This window comes from Miscanthus floridulus, chromosome 10 (assembly GCF_019320115.1).
Source record: "Miscanthus floridulus cultivar M001 chromosome 10, ASM1932011v1, whole genome shotgun sequence".
Lineage (NCBI taxonomy): Eukaryota > Viridiplantae > Streptophyta > Magnoliopsida > Poales > Poaceae > Miscanthus > Miscanthus floridulus.
In genome coordinates this window covers 130,065,198-130,086,159 of record NC_089589.1, presented here as the reverse complement: position 1 = coordinate 130,086,159, position 20,962 = coordinate 130,065,198, and the positions used below count along the sequence as shown (strand labels likewise).

At 47.0% G+C, this 20,962-nt stretch overlaps 1 protein-coding gene across 1 annotated transcript; it reads right to left on the bottom strand.

Moving 5' to 3' along the window:
- Positions 1-15,389: 15,389 nt before the first annotated feature.
- Positions 15,390-16,792, bottom strand: LOC136485964 (putative disease resistance RPP13-like protein 1). The gene is made up of 2 exons (XM_066482751.1): positions 15,819-16,792; positions 15,390-15,661 (listed from the first exon to the last, which is right to left on the bottom strand). Exon 1 carries the CDS (start codon positions 16,788-16,790, stop codon positions 15,873-15,875), a length of 918 nt encoding a protein of 305 aa, XP_066338848.1. The 5' UTR covers positions 16,791-16,792; the 3' UTR covers positions 15,390-15,661; positions 15,819-15,872.
- Positions 16,793-20,962: the final 4,170 nt, after the last annotated feature.

The following is a 20,962-nucleotide window of genomic DNA, read 5'->3' as shown; positions in this document are numbered from 1 at the left end:
CCAATACATCTTCTTGACTGTGCGAGCCAACACTCACCCAATAATTAACATAGACAAAGACAAGTAAGTTGGGGTACATGGGTAGAGACCACATGATTTGCGCTGTCTTTTGCTCCAAAGCTAGTCGTGGGCCAAGAAGAAGAGACCACGGCTAGTCACTGAACTATGTGCATTTCCAAAAAGAAAAATGAAAAGAGAGCACCCAGCCATAACACGCCAACCTACCAGGCTCGCGTCTAGCCCACCCATGATGCCCTTGCCACAGGAAGAAATTAATAGCGGCTCTCACTGATAGGGGCTTTTGCATATGTATCACCCACAACTGGCCGAGTTGATGATGGATTAGTAGTAGTAATAGTTTACAGACGGAGTGCGTGGCAAAACTGATTGGGCTTGCTTATCACTACCAATGATGCCAAGAGGTATACGTTGCGCATGAGACTACTTTTTTCCTGTGTCGACCTGAGTCCAAAGCCATAGAGAGCCCAAGCTACAGGGTGCCTTGGCACTGCATCTGCTCTGCTTTGTTTCTGATCTGATCTACATCCTCTTTGCTGTGTTCACATGAATCGAAGTATATTATATTATTAAGCATACATATACGGTGGCCATCTGGGAGGCCGGCTGGACAGCGAAGAACCGGTCTGGCCGCTTGGCTCAGGCGGCCTGGACGGTTTCCTCGATCAGCTCAGGTCCCTGAAATTCTTCCCAAAAATCTAAAGTTGGATCGCCTCCAAAAATTCCCAAACTATGTTGAGATGATTCTTAGGTGTATTAGATGATATCCCCAAAGAATCAAACCCCAGAAACTCTGGAAATGATGCAGATCTGAATATCCATCTAGGGAAGTGGAGTTTTCTCAAGAAATTCTCCCTAGGGTGAAAAATCGTGCTCATGATGAATCTGCCTGATTCACTTGGCTGGGTGTTCATCTGGTGTCCTTTCACGAATTAAACCCAACACAACAACCCCAAAACCTCACGGACTCAAGATCGAGCAAAATGGTGAATAGGGGGAAGAAAGAAGGGAAAAACCAAATACAAATCATCTTAGATCAAAGGCTCAGGTCTCAGGGAGCATGATTGCTTTATTTCCATGATCTACCAGGTCTGGTTGTCTTACAGAGGATAACTTACAGAAAACTTAAACATAGACATAGTATTAACCTCCCACATAGTGGATCTCAACAGCAGTAGAACTCAACTAAATACTGGAAAAACTAGATAAGAGGGCCGGAGATATGGGGAAAAAATTGGGTGCAGACCCCTGCGCCCAACCTCTGTGTAGACCCATCTTGGATATAAGCCACGTGTCCCAAAATGACCATCACACAGGTCAGGGGTGGTTGGCAAAAGGCCCACGAAAGTTGGCCCACCGAAGTTTAAGCCTAAGCCAACCTCCCCTGACCGTGTGATGGGCTTTTTGGGACACGTGGCTTCCATCCAAGGTGGGTCTGCACGGTGGTTGGGTGCAGGGGTCTGCACCCATTTTTTTTTCCGAGATATGGGCTGGTTAGGAGCAGTCATCCTCTTATGTATAGAGATATTACACAACCCCTTAAGCAAAAAGACTATCTCCTAAATCAATCTTACTATTACTAATTAGAGGACTCAACAGAGCCTCCTTGTTAATCCTCACCAGATGCGCTAGAAAAAAAGATTAAATGCTAGAAATTCTCATATTAATCAGAAACATCTGCCCATCAAATCAAATACTCTAACCATCCATCACCGTTGGATCTATTTTATTTCCTGAGAAATTACCCATATCTGCCTTTATAGATTAAAATCATATTTTTGGGAGAAAACAAACTTTGGCCGAGAGAATCTTGATCGGTCATACCCACAGAGTCTAACGTTCACGGTTAGTTATTATTAATAAAATATTAAGACGAGTCCTATTAATGGCGTCACATGGTGATGCATTATCAAAATATTATTATATACAGTAACGATGTTAGTAGTTAGTTGATAAAATATTTGTATTAATAAAAAATATGTATTAATAAAATATCACGTTACCAACATTCACATAGTTGATAAATTATCTGAGTTAAATCCTATTAATCACGTTACATGGTAATGCATTATTCAAATATCATATCTATAGTAGTAACGATTAATAAAATATTTGTATTAATAAAACAAAATATATATTAATAAAATATCACATTACCGATGTTCACAATTAGCTAACAAACTGTCATATGAGTCCTACTAATCAAGCTCACTGGGTAATGTGTTAATAAATTATCATATCTGTAGTACCCATCACATCCACATTTAGTTAATCTATTAATAAAAAATCTGATAGAATTTTAATAAGGTAATAAAATATGAGAGGCAAACAAACAAGATTCATATGTGCTATTGGACCGTTATATATATATATATATATATATACACACACACACACACGCACACACACAAATAAAGAGGAGGAAATTTTCATCAACCACATGTAAACTGAGATTAACTCTCCTAAATTTACATCTAAAATACGCACCTGTGTCATTTATGAACTATAATTCTAAATAGCTCATAAATTTGTATCCAAATTACCCACATAAATCACCAACAAAGGCAATATAAAGTAAAACTTTTGAATTATCTAAATTATCCACCTTCACTATTACAAAATAAATAAAAATATCCCTAAATATATGGGAAATACTAATATAATTTATTTTGGGAAGTAAATTAGTAACCATTTTCACATTAGATAAGTTTATTATATGTTGACTAAAATATATGCCATATAGTAATCTATTTTAAAAATAAATAACAATAACACTAAATCTATGTGTAAATAATATTAGAAATTATTACGGTATTAAGCGAATAACCATTGTTATTTAAATAATTATATTATATCTTCGATTAAAACATTATGTCATATCAATACTGATAATCTGATTTTAAGCGTTCTATGTTTATAAAACAATAGTACTATAAAGTATTTAATTTATTTCGTACAATAAATTTAACATCTAGATCGTGGCTATCCAATCTATAACGATTTTTTATGCCATCGTAGTAGCTAAGAGTGTTGCCTAAAATCTATACTATTTTCTGAATAACTAGAAGTAGATAGTATGATAACACAGTGGAACCTGCTGCCAATCGGATCTTAAAATATCAAAGTATTCATCGTGGGGACATTGGAATTAATAAACATGAACGAGCGTCTCACAAAAAAATACTGTCACTAACCAAAAAAAAATACTCCGTCGGTCCCATAGCACAGTGGATTCTAGAGATTGTAAGATGACTTAAGAAAGAATACAAAAGTCACACATGTACACTTTATTTCTAAAAAAAAATACATTCATCAAGCCATAGGTAACATAGGTGCCTACATCTTCCAGCTCTTCGAAATTATTTTCAAGTAATAAACAATTATAATAAGGCTTAAATATTGATATCATCAAGCCATGTTACCCATCGTAGATCTCACATCAAGCTTGTCGGGAACCAATACTAGTGTACCCGAAGAGGAGGAGCTAATAACCATCAACATTGATTCATCTGAGTAGTCAAGAGCGCGACTACAGCTCCAACCGACCCCCAGGTGCGCAAGCTCTACCTCGCCCAACACCAAGGCCGCGGGCTCCGCCTCGCTCGACCTCTGTGGGCTGGCTCCGCCTCGCCCGGCCTCTGAGGGCGGGCTACGCCTCGCCCGACCTCAGAGGGCTAGCTCCGCCTCGCCTGACAGCGAGGCCGCAGGCTCCGCCTCGCCCGACCGCTGAGGGCTGGCTCCGCCTCGCCCAACCTCTGAGGGCGGGCTCCGCCGCGCCCGACACTAAGGCCGCAGGCTCCGCCTCGCCCGACTTCTAAGGGCTGGCTCCGCCTCGCCCGGCCTCTGGGGGCGGGCTCCACCTCGCTCAACCTCTAGGGAGGGCTCCACCTCGCCCGACCGTTGGGTTTGCGCTCCGCCTCGCCCGACCTCGGGGGCGGGCTCCGCCTCGTCCAACCCTTGGGTTTGCGCTCCTCCTCGCCCTACATCTAAGGGAAGGCTCCGCCTCGCCCAACACCGAGGCCGCGGGCTCCGCCTCGCCCGACATCTGAGGGCTGGCTCCGCCTCGCCTGGCCTTTGGGGGCGGGCTTCGCCTCGCCCGACCCTTGGGTTTGTGCTCCACCTCGCCCGGCCTCTAGGAGGATTCCGCCTTGACCGACCACGAGGCCGGGGGATCCGTCTCGCCCGACGGAGACCCATACCACCGCCATCCACTCCAGGTCGAAGCAAATGGGCATGGGTCAAAGCTCTGACACCAGGGAGGTGACCGGAACGCCCCGATATAACCCGTTGCCGTGACGGGCCATACCTGGGGATTCACATCAGGAACAGCGTCGGGCATACCGGTGCTGCTCTGCCGAACCCTCGTACGAGCAATGACAGGCGTGTCAGTTCACCACGATGTCCACCAGGACGGAGTGGAGCGCCACGACCGGGAGACGACGCCTGCGCATGGCGTTAGTGACTGGACAGGGCCGCGACGTGGAGCTGTCCCTGTTGACGTCTACAGGGTCGGCGGGACCCGCATGAAGGAAAAGAAGGACCTGGCGATCCTGGAGGACTTCTTCTCCTTCTCAATCTCCTCTTTTCCCTCCAGTATAACCCGTGTTTTTCCTTTGCCTATAAAAGGGAAAGCAGGGCGTCCCATGAAGGGGACTCGAAACCAGATTGAATTAAATCACCTTAAGATTAGCTAACTCATATCTAAACTGGATGCAAGGCTCATTTAAGGAGAATATATAATTAATGATTACCATGTGACTCGATCTAAAACTGTTAACCTATGGGGTTTGCAAGGTCTCATCCATGGCATGGAGTGTATATAAACTGTTGACGCTGGAATACGTGCATACAGATTGGCTAGCTAGCGAAAGCAAACATATATATACACATGCAATTAGAAACAGTAGAGAAGAAACGATGCAAGCAAGAGGCATTATTATTATGCCTCTTAAAAGAAGAAGATTTCTGTAGCAACGGGAGAGGACGGAGTAGCCACCTCAATTTGCAGGCGCGCGGGGCTTGGGCTGCTACCTGCTCTGCTTCTGCCTCTTGAGGATGTGATTGCCGGTGACACAGGCAAGGTGACAAGTGCGTATGGTGTGTCCCCTTATGTATAGCTTGCTGTAGGGAGGTGCACCTGAAAAAACAGAGCGAAAAATAAAGGAGACAAAGATAGATACAATGCTTGCAACACACTCTAAGGATCGAGTGACAAAGTAGAATTGGCATGGAAGCAGCTATTCCTTCCTTGCTTGTGGAATGAGCAGTCCATTTTCCTACTACGTACTCCATGGCTTTTGGAATTCATTCTGAGTTGTATTCATTCAATGCCCGGCATGCAGGTGGATGGAGCTCCAGAATGAATACTACTAGTAGGAAGGCGAGTTCCGTATTTCATACACGGCAAGTTATGCACTGCATGATGATTGGTAATTTGCAGAGTTCCTAATTAATTGAGTGGTTTTACATTGCAGGGTCCGTCCTCCCTTCCCCATTCTTCACCCTTCCCTTCAGATGCTCAGTGTTTTTTCTCGTCTGAATAAAAAAATTGGTACGTGGCTGCTCCGGCTCTCATGTTATGTCTGCTGGGTATGTATAATATAATAATAATAATCTGCCATGCCAACACAACACATTGCTTTTGGATGACAGACACTGAAATAAATAAATAAAGATTTACCATGGAATGGATGCATATAATATACCTAGTGCTGCAGTCTCACCGGCCTCTCCAGCTGTTTATATCAGCACTCAGCTAATTATATAATATTATCTGATGGCCTGACGCGCCCCGTGTGGCCCAAAAGTTTTCCCAAAAAATGCTACAGTAGCCATTACATCGAATCTTGCGATACATGAATGGAGCATTAAACGTAGACGAAAAAAAACTAATTGCACAGTTTGGTTGGAAATCGCGAGACGAACGTTTTGAGCCTAATTAGTCCATGATTGAATACTAATTGCCAAATAAAAATGAAAGTGCTATGGTAGCTAAATTTCCAAATTTCACCCAACTCAACACAGCCATAAAGTGCTAGCAGTGATAGGTGGTGTGGAGCCCAATGGAGGCAGAGGAAGGACTGAACCTGCGTGGTGTGAATGGCTGAATGCTGAAGCACAGGTTGGCCGGTGGCAGGGAGAGAGAGAAAGCTCAGAGGAGACGATGACCCGTGACTGCCAGTCAGTCGTCGGCGTACGGGCTTGCCGCGTTGTGTTTTATGAACAGCTACCGTGTTTTTCATTGTGACTGAACGATCTATGTGCCTTTTTGACAGTGAAGAGAACCGGGGTTCATTTGTCTGCATAGCGTGCTAAGGTTGCTAGCAACGGAGTTTTAATTTTTGTGGCCCGCATCGTCGTGTGAACTGCTGGACCAATACTCGGCCGCCGCTGGTGTTGGACTCGGAAATGACGCATGTATCTACAACCAACAGTTTCCACGGATAAACAACAGACGGCGCGGCAACGCCCCGTGCCATGGTTTTCTAGTGGATTTCGAAATCTAGCAGCCAAGGATTGCTGCCAGGCCATAAGCCAAACATGCACCTAAGTTCTAGCAGTGACAGCTGGTGTGGAGCCCAATGGAGGCAGAGGAAGGACTGAACCAGCGTGGTGTTAGTGCTGAAACAGAGGCTGACCGGTGGCAGGGGGAGAGTTAGAGCACCCGCAGTGTGGAGGACCGGGGTCGGTCCTATACTGGGTCCCACCAATGACGGGACTTGTCCTAATACCCGGCTCGCAACGTATCGAACTGGGAGCGTCAATGGCACGGTAGGAGAGAGAGGGAGCCAAGACGATTTTTTTTTTTCCGTAGGAGCGGGTTCGATACGACGGACCCGGAGCTCCATCGAATCGGCCTCGCAATGTATCGACCCAGATTCGATCGGTGCATTTATTGTATCGATCCACCTTCGAACTGCACACTGCTGATGCTCTAAGACGAGACGACGACGACCCGTGACCGGCAGACAGTCGTCGGAGTACGGCCTTGCCTCCTGTTGCTTGATGAATCCGTGCAGGGGTAGCTGGCTGGCGATCATTTGCATTGCATCTCGTGTGAACGCTGGGAGAAAGAAGTTGTTGGCACGCGAAATTGATCCGTGCAACAACACGATAACTATCATATTTTCGCAACGACGAGCGATTGTTTTCCGAGCAAAGCAACAAAGGATCCTCGCTTTCGTGGAGAAGAACCGACCATTTTTCAGCGCAAAACGGTAAAGATGAACCAATCCCTAGTGTAGCTAGGGTTCGGCAAGATTACGAACTACTATGCTAGAAAAACTAGATGAAAAAAGTAGATGTATTTTTGTGTTTGTCGATTGATCAGGCAATCGGCCGTGCCCCATACAAAATATATATAGGGTGCCTGGTCTACGGCAATAGAGGAGTCCTATACATATACGTACAAGATTAATTATCCCTTGTACAAGCCTAGTAGAATATTCCTATTCCTAACTGATCTGGTCATACGGATCTGATATGTCTCAGAGTCCGATTGGAACTTTCCGTGTTAGGCCAGCCAAGGACAAATAACTAATAGATGCAAAATCCTTTTCCGTTCCCTTCCTCTGAGATCTCTCTTGCTTGCTTTCTCCAACACGTATGCTCCAGTATATATCTATCAAAATGACGCCTGATTGCACATGCATATTTCTGATCGTACCCTTTCACCAGCGCCTACAGCTTGATGTCAAACTGCCACCAGCCAGCACTTGCCAATCCAGAAGAATGTCCTTTTGCTCCTCTTGCATGCTGCTGCTAGACTAGCTAACAAATTCATCAGAATACTTGTCAGCGACCGATTTATTTTTCTCAAACATTAAATCGGCCAATGGAAATATTGCAGTAGCCTATGAACAGAACATTGCCAAAAACCAAATTTCACGATAAACCCGGGGCATCCAAATTATGCTATCAACAGAAGTGTGTGGTGTTAGTGCTAGAGCAGGGTGGGGCAGTGGCAAAGGGTACCAACGAGCCCCCACCGCTATAGATGGCCAACGGGCCGGCCCGATCCAGCCCGGCCCGGGCCCGTGCCAGGCACGGCCCGAAGGGGGTCGGGCCAGCACGGCACGCCGTGCCACCCGGGCCGTGCCGAGGCGGGCGTCGTGCCTGACCAACGGCCCATGCACGGCCTGCTGGGCCGTTTTTCTGGCCGGGCGGTCCGAGGCGGGGATCGGGCCAGCCCACAGCCCGAAACAGGTGAGAGCGAGAGACTGAGAGAGAGAGAGGGTGGGAACTGGGAACGGAGGACGGGGAGGAGGAGGCCAAGGCCGCAAGGCGTGGTGGAGGTTGATGCCCTCGAGCTGGATCCGGAGGTGGCCGACATCCTCGACCTCGAGCTGGATCCGAAGGTGGCCGGCGTCGTCGACCTCGAGCTGGATCCGAAGGTGGCCGGCGTCGTCGACCTCGAGCTAGATCCGGAGGTGGCCGACATCCTCGACCTCGAGCCGGATGTGGAGGAGGCCGACGCCCTAGACCTAGATTCGGAGGAGGTGTGGAGGCCGGCCACCGCGCTTGCCACCACTGCGTGCGCTGCGCCTGCTGCTGCGCGAGGGGGGCGAGGAGGAGCAATGCGGCTGCGCGAAGGGAGAAGTTGCGCGAGAGGAGGCGTGGAGGCCGGCCACCGCGTGCGCTGCGCCTGCTGCTGCGCGAGGGGGGCGAGGAGGAGCGATGCAGCTGCGCGAACGGAGAAGTCACGCGAGAGGAGGCGTGGAGGCCGGCCACCGCGCTTGCCACCGCCTGCGCCGCCTGCGGCTGCGCGAGGGGGGCGCTGGGGCGTGGAGGAGCGATGTGGCTGCCGCGACCGCGAGGCACGAGCGGGACCGCGGGGGCGAGGAAGCGCGACTCGCAGTCGCTGTCGTAGGGAGTGCGGCGGCGGGGGGGAAAGGGAGGGAGGGGGAAAGCGCGACTCGCAGTCGTAGGGTTACCAGGAAATGAGGAGGGGGGAGGCGGGGACGGATAGGCGCGGCGCGCGCGCTGGGCCGCGGGGAGGCCGGGAGGGGAGGAGCGGAGTGAGGAGGGGGAGGGGGTGGCCGGGCCGCTGCCGGGCCGGCTGACTCAGGCCGAGCCGTGCCGTGCCAGCCCACGGGCCTGAGCAGCGGCCCAGGCACGGCCTGCTGCCTCGGGCCGGGCCAGCCCGGGCCCGCATATCACCGGGCCATGCCGTGCTCGTGTCGGGCTAAAAAAACGTGCTTCGTGCCGTGCCGTCGTGCCTCGGGCTGCATGGCCAAGTATACCCCCCGCGAGTCAGTCTCAGTCGTCTGTTGCCTTGCTTGGTTGTAAAAAATAAAGCAGCTGATCTCCAGTCGATGCATGGTGGTTGTCGACTTGGACATTGGACACTGCGTCTTTAATTTTGCACACAGAGATAGTTTCTACAGTAGGTTCTATACTTAAGTCTCCATAGTTAAATATAGGTGTCAATGTCCAAAGGCCAACTGTAACAGGATCCTCGTATTTAGATGCGTACCCAAATTCTCCTTCTGGCTCACATTGCCAAGGGCCCTGGGGAAGGGCCCCAAATTTCTGTTGGGGCGGTTCCTCCGTCCCACCCAAGCCCGGATCCGGTGGCGCATCCTCCTTTTTCGCTTCCCCATCGCCGGTGGAACTCCTCCTCTGCTCAACCCGGCTAGGAAACCCTCCCACAAGCATGGTGCCACTGTCTGTGCCATGCTCGCAATGGTCGATGCCGAAGACCAGCACTGCCTGTGCCCTAATCACGGTGTCCAGGGCCACCTTCGTCCGACGCCCGCCTCTTGCTCCGTGTGGCCACCCCAGCTAGCTCCCTATCCTCATGCCGGCGAGGCCGCTCGGCCTTGTTTGTTTCCCCCTCCTAAACTTTAGTCCCTATCACATCGGATGTTTAGACACATGCATGGAGTATTAAATATAGACTAATTACGAAACTAAATGCACAGATTGAGACTAATTTGTGAGACGATTTTTTAAGCCTAATTAGTCCATGATTTGACAACGTGCTGCTATAGTAAACATGTGCTAGTGACGGATTAATTAGGCTTAATAAATTTGTCTCGCGGATTACTGAGGACTTGTATAATTTGTTTTTTGAGTAAATTGCACGGCCGGTCCTTAAAGTATTGGGCTGATTTCGTCTGGATCCCCAATCGACTTAATTCGGTCCATCTAGGTCCTAAATAGCCCAGGCGGTGTCAAGCAGTCGACGTGGCTGTCCACGTACGTAGGGGAGGCACGTGAGGCACACGTGACCCTTGGCAACTGTCGGCTTTCCTTTCTCCCACTCACTCCTTTCCTTTCTCCCACTCACTCCTTTCCTTTCTCTCAGACCTCGACGAAAGGGGGAAAAGGGGCGGAGCGTGGCGACGCCGGCGACTGGTGCCGTTCACGGAGGCGGCGCTTGCAGAGAGCGAGTACGACCCGATGGCCACCCCTTGAGGGCCCTCTAGGCACGGACGGTGGGGGAGATGGCCGCCGAATCGAGCCCGGTGGCGGTGACCAGGAGGCACGGTGATGAGCCGCGACTGATTACGTGCCCGAGGTGCCATCGTCATAAGGTAGTAAAGTGCCTGTTCGAAGCAGCCGTGGTCCTTGGATCAGATCTTCTACACCTGCCCTAGATCACAATGTAAGTTAGGTTTGCCAGTTTGAGTTCATTCCAAATCCGAGTATTAGAGTCCAAGTTTTTAGTATGTGTGCTTTGTCTGTTTGATGAATCTGCAGAAGGATGGAACTGGTTGCCCATTTTTCCTTTGGGAGGCAGGATACATCAACCACTTGGAGACAGAAGTAGCAAAAGAAAAGGCAGCTGGGATGCAATCTGATGAAGTTACTGAGAGCCTGTTGGAGAAGAATGTCGACCTGGGAAATGGAGATGCCACAGCTGTTGAAGTAGAGCATGCCACAGCTGTTGAAGTAGAGCTTAGAACTTTGATCAATATAGGATATGATATTGCAGGGCTCTTGAAATGCATTCTCTGTATGTGCTTGATAATTGTAGTTGTGCAACTGCTGCTGGTGTTTGTTCAGATGAAGAAGTGAATGGTGAATGTGAAGTAGGTTTGAGGAGTAGGAATGCTTTTGTTTATGTGTGAACTTGTAATATTTCCATGTAAGAACTGGTAATGCTTTATGGTATTGATCATGTATGTTATCTGACTGCAATTTGTGGTATTTGTGACTGCAATTTCAGAAGAACACATTTCACTTATGCAAACTGCATTATGATGCTTAGCAACCAAAGTTGTACATCCAGTCATGAAATTGTACATCCAGTCATGAAGTTTGTAGCCTAAGACAATGGCATTGCATCACATGCATACAACCATCTACACTTGGACAGCTGCAGCTCAGTGTAGGCATCCCTATACAAGATGTCTAGACTTTTGGCATGCATACTAGTGTTTATGCATTACAAAAGATGTTGCTATCCACAAAAGCAACTATACTGCTACCATATTCCATGTTGCTATCAACAAAAGGCAACTATATCGCTTTCCTATTTCAGTCACAAAAGTCAGGTTGGCATGTCCACAGTTTCATGCAGCATTTTCAGATGTGGTCTTCTTTCCTTGAACTCCTCCAGTCTTCTTGCCCTTCTTCCCTCCACCTTGTCCAGCTTCTTTGCTCTTGCCGGCAGTAGTTACTTTCTTCTTGTTCACTCTTGCCCCGCCTGCTTTAGTTGCAACAGTGATAACTACTGGTCTTGCAGTTGGCTGGTTGGACTGAATGAAGGTAGAGTCTTGTAAGGGTCCCAACTGCTGATTTAGGCTGCTGCATTGAGTGGGCTACAGGCGGCAAGAAAAATGCAGATTGAGATTAGTAGAGTAAAATTGGTCATGCAAACGGCAGAGTAAAATTAAAATCACACAAACCTGAGAGAGCATCTATGAAAGCATTGTTTCCTGTGTCATCTCTACCCTATTCCTAAGGCTATACTCTATGATGGCCTTCCTCACAAGCTCAACTATACCAAATACTTGCCCTACCCTGAATGATGGATTCAACAAATCTTCCTGCCGAAATTCCCTGAACCTATTCCTATTGCTACCTTCATCAGAATCTGCCAAGTCAATCTTTTCCTCTTATGTTGATTCATCCTCATCTCCAACTCGACATAGTCATAGATTGCTTCCTCTTGAGTTTGCTGCCCGCAGCCTTCTTCCATTTGAACATTTTACAACCCTTAGTTGCCCCTTCATCAAACACACCAGCATCGACATTGTCAGCAAACAGGTCATCATCAGAAAATCCAATCTCATAATCACTATCATTAAAGTCTGAGTCATCTGAATTACTGTCATCTGCCTCAATGCCATCATGTACTGGATCTTGGTTCCACTCAGTGGCCTTCCTCATGTTTGTGTAAAACACTGGCAATTTCTCCCCTTCCTTTCCTTTCAGCTGTCACAACCTTAACAAGACTAAAGACCTTGGGCAAACTACAGACTAGGATTTGCTACAATGTCATCCCAATTGATACCAGAACAAATCATATCATGATGATCAAGATAAATGACCAGGTTCCTCACCCTATCAATCACAGACATCATGACCATTGTGTCACTATCAGTCTCTATAAGTCTCAAACCATCTGTTATTGTCTTCCCTGGCAATAACCAATGCACCTTCAGTGTACGTGATTCCTTATCATAACCTAACTCTTCCACAAAGTCCTTTATCCATAGGGGTGACCAAGTATCAACATCACACTGATCAAACCAGTCAATTTTTCCATCGAGGTAAGCACGGTTCTTCCGAACACCAACAAAAAAACCACCATGATGCACCTCTAGACTGAACTGGTTAGACCCTGGACCTATATTTCAATCAATTTTCAACATTCAGTTCAAAATTTTCTCATCCGTACCAAGAACCCTAGAACACCGCCATTCATGCCTACAAATCAACTACTTTCAAATGAAAATGGCCTAAATATACCGTAATGTCCACAAATCCATAGCAAAAACTCAATAGAGGGTCCAGATCAAGATAGGGTTTCTTCCACTCACCGTATTCAGCCGCCGGCTCTCCTTTCTGACGCAATCTGGCGGTCTTCTCCCCCAACGCCCACGCCTAGAGGGCCCTCTAGGCGCGGCCGTCGAGTCGTCCTCGATCTCCGCCCGCGCTGCCTCCGTGAACAACTCCAGTTATCGGCGTCACCACCCTTCGCCCCTTCTCCCCTTCGTCAAGGTCTGAGAGTTATGGAAAGGAATGAGGTGGAGAAGGTGAAATCGTGCGGGGGCTTTTTGGCTAAAAAGCAAGCAGCTGCCGAGGGTCACATGTGCCTCACGTGTTCCACGTCGACTGCTTGACACCGCCTGGACTATTTAGGACCTAGATGGACCAAATTAAGTAGATTGAGGAGTCAAGAGTGCGATTTCATAGTTTGGGGACCCGGACGAAATTAGTCCAATACTTTAAGGACCAGCCTTGCAATTTACTCTTGTTTTTTATTATTAATATCTGAACACTCTCCACGTGACACCCCTGTGTGACACCCGATATGATACCTCTAAACTTGAACCCCTGGATTGAAACACCCACATAGCCATGCAGCAATTAATCTTCGAGAACTGCTCCGGTACTTCTCTTTTTTAGAAATTATACGCATCTCAATGAATATATCTAAGAATTAACTTTTTTTTGAGCAACTTCTAAGAATTAACTAAACATCTTCTTCATTCTAGTCCATCTGGATCCCATATGGGCCTAACCCTTCCAAGCCCAGTCCAAATTCAATCCATTTGTTTTTATCGTCCGGATCGCCTTTGTTCGGAGTCGGACTAGCCAGTAGCCACGGAGACCCATCCTGGATGCGCATCATTTGCGTCGCTGCATCATGTCGTCGTCCTCACCGCAACGGCGCAGCCGCATTCGAACTCGCAGGAGTTGGCCCCGAAGTCATCCTCGCAGCCCTCTGTCGAGAGACACACAAGGAGCCATATGGGGAAGTGACTTGACGGGCCTCTCCAGCTCTCCTCAGTCGAGGACGCAAGCGTGGGCGTCTGGCAACGGCGGCCAGCGACGGAGCGGCCCGCACCTCCGTTCTAACTACAGGGCTGCCGTGGTGTTTTCGCTTAATAAACAGCTTTCTCGGTGAAGCGAAACTGTTTTTTTAGTCCGTTTGGCAAAATAGTTTCACACAAAAGACAAAAAGAATAAAATTACTATAATACCCCTCCTTTTCTTTTACTTCTCTTTTTCTCCTTGTCTTCTTCGTGGGTGTCTTCTTCGTTCTTCCTGCAAGCCTTTCTTCCAGACGGCGCCTCTCCCGGTGGCCCTACAGGCGGCCCGTGCCCCTCTCGGCGGCCATCTCCCCCTGTAGCGGCTCCCCACCCATCTGCCCTTCAGGGGCCCATGGCGGCGCTCCTCCCGGCGGCCAGCAGCAGCCTCCCTCACGGCATAGCCCCTCACGGCGGCAGGCATAGCCAGCAGCGGCGCCCCTTTTTTTTGTGACTCCAGCGGCGGCACCCTTGACGCACGCCTGCATCACCGCGCGCCCGACGGCCACGTCTCACACCCCGGTGGCCTGCCCTTCCGGTTCCGGCCATGGCCGCGTGTGCCTCACGGCTGCGTACTACATGCTGACGTCACTGAGAGAGGGCAAATGCAGTCTTTTAGGAAATTGGGGCCCACTTGTATTAGATGAAGCTGGGATAAGCAGCTTTTTTTCATCTCTCTCCCACCCTATGCCTCTGTCAAAGGACAGCTTCACCCATGAAGCTGTTTTCAAAAAAGGTGTTTGGCAAAAAGATAGCTCATAATAGCTTATGAAGTTGTTGGTGAAGCTGTACCAAACAGGCCCTTAATCTTCATCTTCAGCGAATGTAGTCGATATTTGGCGACTTGATATGGCTCATCTTGTCGTACTAAGATGAGCTGCTGCCTATTAACAAAGACTCATACAAAAAATCCACTAAGGTCTTGTGCGGATGATGTCAAATTCACCTCAATTCATATGTGTTGGTGTAAATTGGGGTGGAATTTAGTTCAAGTTACACTCCAATCCACCTCAACACATGTGAATTGATGTATCAAACAAGGCCTAAATGTAGTTGTCATCAGAAAAAGTATCTGTTGGGTTTACACGAATGGGCTGGGAAGAACAAGATCATTATGTACATGCTACTTTTTTCTTTTTCACAAAGATTATGTACATGCCACTTGACGGATATCTTCTTCTACAAGTGGAATTGTGAATTGGTCTGTCAGGCAATACAGGGTGGCTTTTATTTTCTTTGGTCATTTTGCTTCACAAGTTTTTTTTAGACGATTTTGCTTCACAATGTTAGAACGACCCATTCAAGACAAAAAGAATGACGGACAAATAGTGTTGATTTGACCACCAAAGCACATCATAATCACCATTATGGTGCTCCCATGTCTGCTCCCTGTTTATTACAAATCCTGCACCTCAGGCCCATTACTTGTACAAATATACATAGGTCCATTACTTCAATAAAAAACATACATAGTAGATGCGGGGCCCAAGTAATACAAGAGCGCCTCAGGTTCCAATGATTCCTCAGTATGTCGTTCGTAGGCCAGTGTACACAGTCTGGGTGTGACCCACCCACCGGCAGCATCAAGCAGAGCAATTGAGCAAAACAAAGTACTGGCCGCTGCAAGCTAGCAGGATGCGGCTCCGCCATAAAGATCCCTGCATATATATTAGTTACATACAGGATCAATGGATAATGATACTTCAAAATTGAGTGCGTATTAAGCGGTACTACTACGTAGTAAGTACTACGACTACACATGTAGGTGCAGTGCACTGCACTGTGAACCAAAAGTAATGTGGGAACACTTGTTACCTGAAAATATTAGTACATGATTTATTTCTGGTATGGTCGTGCAGCAATTAGTCTTCATCTTCTGCGAAAGTAGTCGATAGCGCATGACTTGATATGGCTGATCTTGTGGTACTCACATGAGCTGCTGCCTGTTAACAAGGACTTGTACAACTTCTCGCTGCATGTCAACTTGAAATACCTTGGGGTTACTGTTGTCAGATATTCTGGAACTGTCTCCATGGTGCCGTCCCTCATCTCCATGCTGTCGAGTGATGGGACACCTTCTAGCACCTCCATATTTGGGCTGTATGAGATCTCGATTTTCTGCAACTTGGAGAGATCGCTGATCCTTCTCAGCTCCGGGCAGTACAATACTTGAAGTTGCACGACTGAAGGGAAGTTCTCTATATATGTCAGGTTGCTCAGCTTGTACAGGCACAGTTCTCTTAGAGCATGCCTCCTGCTACTAGCGAGCCCTGGTGGAAGACAGCTCAGCTTGCAGTCAATAATTTGGAGAACCTTGAGTGCAGGCATGGCCACAGCATCTACTGTTGCATCCTCACCCTGCTCCTCCCATTCCCACTCCTCCCATTCGCACAAGCCAGCCAGACGAAGAAATGTCAGATTAGGAAATGTTACTACTGATCTAGCAGTGACGTCTATACCTCCACCCACTGCTAGGGGGGAGGGTGACTGGAACTCAGGCCCAACACTCCTGATGGTAGGTGCGTTGTAAATGGCTAGAGTCTCCAAACTAGGGAGCTGGCACAGACCGTCAGGGAGTTGGGTGCAATAATGAAGTTTGTCCATCCTTAAAATCCTCAGGCTCTTAAAGCCACATGTAGCTGGAACCATCATCCAATTTGGTAGCCGGCTACCAAAGTATCCTTCCATGTATAGATGCCGTATGCTGGATGGAGGGCTGAGCTTCTCAATTACCTCCTCCACTACTCTCTGCTGCTGCTGCTTGTTGGTTTCATCCCTCAATCCCATGAATCCGGTGCTACTCCAATATAGTCCCAAGAAATCAAGGTGCTCCTTGCTACTAATCATGGCCATTCCAGCGGACGAGCTAGCAGACACATTTTCTAGACCATGTAAAGAAAGCATCCTAAGCTGGGACAGAGGCCCTATCTCTTCCAAGCTGCACCAGCCCGTGCCCCCATTCTTGTCCAAATGTACTCGGAACCCCAAAAGTGATCTTAGATTTTTCAACTGACCAAACCCCTTGGGTATTAAAACATTGTCATGGGAACCAAACATGCTAAGAGTTCTTAGATGCAGAAGCTGTGTAATGCAGCTAGGAAGATGGTCTAGCTGTGGACATTTCTGAACCAAAATGTGCTGCAAGAACTTCATCCTATGAATGTCTCCAGGTAGCCTAGATATATTTGTATCCTCTAAGTGGAGGTATCTCAGGTGCCTCAGCTGACATAGAGAGTCAACCAATCTATCACAATCAATACCCCTTATAAAAAGCACTCTTAGGGTGGACAATCTCCCAAATGCGTCACTAGGCTGAACATTAATTCCTTTATTTATGATTAATGTTCTTACTGATTTGTGCTTCTGTAGAATATCCCATTCTAGTGCTGACTTGGTTGATCCTATAGACAAGTGACGTACATGGCTGATCTTGCTACCACCATCATCTTGCTGGTCCTGGACCACCAATGATTCTTCTTTAGACATAAACTCTGCAAAAGATCGCACCATGTCATGCATGGTGCATGAGTATCGAGTGAGAGCCGATTTTTCAGTTGGTTCAATAAGATTCCTCGTGATTAGCTCCTGGTAATACCCATCTGCTATTTCTTCTAGCCAATCATCATATGAACTCCTGCTTCTGTCTGGTGGATGGATAAATCCCTCACTAATCCACATCCGAACAACATTACGTTGCCAAATAGTTGTACCTTTAGGGAAAAGTGAGCAGTATAGGAAGCACTGCTTCAGCTGGGGAGACAAATCCTCATAGCTCAAGTAGATCGTGTTGTCCAGTTCATTAGGCAATCCAGCTACAGACCATGCTTGATGCTTCAAAACAGCCTCCCAATCACCCTCGCTTCGGGGCTTCGTACTTAGCAGTCCTCCCATCACTTTGATAGCAAGTGGTAAACCTCCACACTTACTGATAATTTTCATCCCGACAACTTTCAGGTGATCTGTTCCATGTACCTACCAGCACAAACAACCATTTCCACTCATAAAACATATTTACAATATTTAATTTGTAAAATAATGGTAACCAGTTAGCCGATTTGTTATACTATATAATCTTTTGTATATGCTGCCCCGCCTGCGCGGATGGAAGAAGCTAAAATGATAAGTACTCCCTGTCACAAAAAGAGCAATTATGGGATTCACGCTAGCCAAAATAGCTCCAGTGACAAAATTTTAATAAATAATATTAGCATTTATGTCTCCCTACAAATTTATTATGAAAATATATTCTGTAATAATTTAATGGCACTTACTTTGTATCATAAATGTTAGTAGTTTCTTATATAATTTTGATCAAAATTTAAATTACTTGACTTCTTGGGAAGTCAGAATTGCATTATTTATGGAACAGAGGGAGTAGAAAGGTTCAGTTTGGAATTTGTGGGCCCACCTCACATTGGGAGCTGTCCATGGCAGTTTCGCCCAATGCTTTGGCTGATTTGTTGATGGACGCTAAATTTCCGGTTTCCATTCAGTTTGCTACCTAAATTTGCCTACATCGCACATTTAGGTTGACAAATCGATGACAAATATTTTTGTGCAACTTTTCACAACTGAATATTTGGCATGGAAAATTTCGAGAGCAAATCAAGCATGCCTTAAATATGCTTAAATTGCCAAAATCAAATTATGATTTAGTGGCCAATCTTACATGTAGAGGGGAGAGATGAGTAATTTATTGGAGACTTATAAGTGACCTTAGATTATGTTTAATACTATAAAAATAATAATATTGATGCAAATTTAGAGGTACATTTATTACCTTTTAATAGTCGTACAAGTCGATAATTTAGATGCAGATGTTTATGTTACCTAGATTGTTTTTACTAATGAAAAATATGGGTAATTTAGATGCATATTTAGGTGTTACTTTTGTTATTTTCATGATGATAGAGATGGATAATTTGGATGCATATTTGGGGTTTTCTTTAGGTTATTAATAGCAAACATACCTGTGCATTGAAATGGGAACTTTGTCATGTAGTTAGATTACTCATGTAGTGCTGGATATCTATTTAGTAATCACTTCATGTGTTTCAATTCGTCTAAAATCAAACTCTATATTGTGCCTTGACACATGCTATATTTTTGCTCATATGTGTACGGGAGGAAACTCTCAACAATCATGTTATTTGTTCCATTTCATTTTGGAATTGGGCTATGCACCACGCCTAAACACTTAACTTGTACAGACATAGGTAAATGTGGTGGACCATGGTAACACTTTTGTATTCCAATTTGTTTTGGAAATAGACTCTGCATCATGCTTAGACATCCTACTCTAACTTGTACACAAATGGAATAGATTGAGTCTGTTGGATCCCATCGGGCAATTGTGATTGATGAAAGATAAAGAAACCTTTTGGTCTTTAATATATGAAAGAAGGCCCATGCGTTGCTATGAAAGAATGCCTAAGAGTTTTGAAAAAAAGATGTGTCATTTGTCCGGACAAGTTTTTAAATAAAACAAAAAATAAGAATTATTTTTGAATGACGGAAGCAATAATTAATACAGTTTCAAGGGCATCACTAGGATGTTTTTGGTGCCATTATCCGATGACAGTGTGTAATACTCTGCGTCCAGAATTTGCTTATTTGACCCAGTTCCTCAAGTGCAACGGGCCTGCATACACATAGCACCTCTCTTGCACTTCAGTCCTCAATTTATGTAAAAGGATTAACCCAAAGGTGCTAGTTTTCGAATGACAAGCCATCACCCTCATAAATATATAAGGTGGTAATAAACCCACCAATTGTAACTGCTCAGGTGCCACATGGGCCAACAACAGGCATCTAATAGGCTGAGGTGTTACATTCATCCCATGAAGGGCTGATGTCCTCGGCACCTCACCACACACTGTAGATGCCTAGAACCACCCCTTTGGTACACCCCTGCCTAGAACCACCCCTTGGTACACCGTTCTTTCAAAATAGTTAAATTTGATTTATTTATGCAATTATATGTGCATTTCAAATTTAGGAAATAATATTTTTTATGAAATTAAAAGTGAATATAAGGATAGAAACATGTTGATGCATTCATGCTATTGCACATTTGTTTTTGTAATGACTAGTTTTGACTAAAATTTGAATTGGATTCAAAAATCCTTTGAAAATGAATTTGGAAATTTGAATTAGAAAAAGAAAAAGGAAAAATTCTTTCCTCCCCTCCCTTCCTCATTTCGGCCTGCTGGCCTTTTCCTTCGCCGCCGGCCTGGCCTAGCCTTCTGGCCCAACTCCTTCCCCATCCCGCTCGCCTTCCCCCTTTCCCTCCTCCCGTTCCTTCTTGGGCCGGCCCAATCGGGCGAGCTGGCAACCGCCGCCACGCCAGCCCCGCCAGCCCAGCTCGGGTGCAACCGCCACCCCGCGCCTTAGTCGCTGACCGCCAGGGCCCATGCATCAATGCCTTCCTCCACCTCCAGCGCGTCCCGCAAGCGGTCAAGCCGCAATTGCCGTCGCGCTCCACTCGCGTCGTGGGAGCGTCTCCACGCGCCCGGCCTCTATAAAAGGGTGCCGAACCCCTCTCCGCCCTCCCTGCTGCCTCCCCGCTCCATTTTCCCATTCACCCGTGCACGAGGAAGCTACAACCGCCGCTCCGAAGTCGCCGAGTTCCGCTGTCCACCCTCCACGAGGTCCGCCATCCACGAGCCGCCGTCGACATCGATTTTCCCCGCTGTGAGCTTCGCCGTGCTCCCCTCTTTCTCCGCATGCCCTTAATTCCTTGTTTCACGGTCTCTAGGGCTCTATTCGCGTGCGCTCGATAGCTCCCAGCCGCCGGCCATGGCGACCGCCGCCTCAGCCGCGTCCTCCGGCCGCCGTATCGGCCTGGCCGAGATCCCCTGCTTCCCCTCTCTCTCCCGGTGCTCTCGGTTCATCGAACCGTGGACCGTAGCCCCCGAACCGCGCACTCTGGCGAGCTCCACGCCACCGGCCATGGAGCG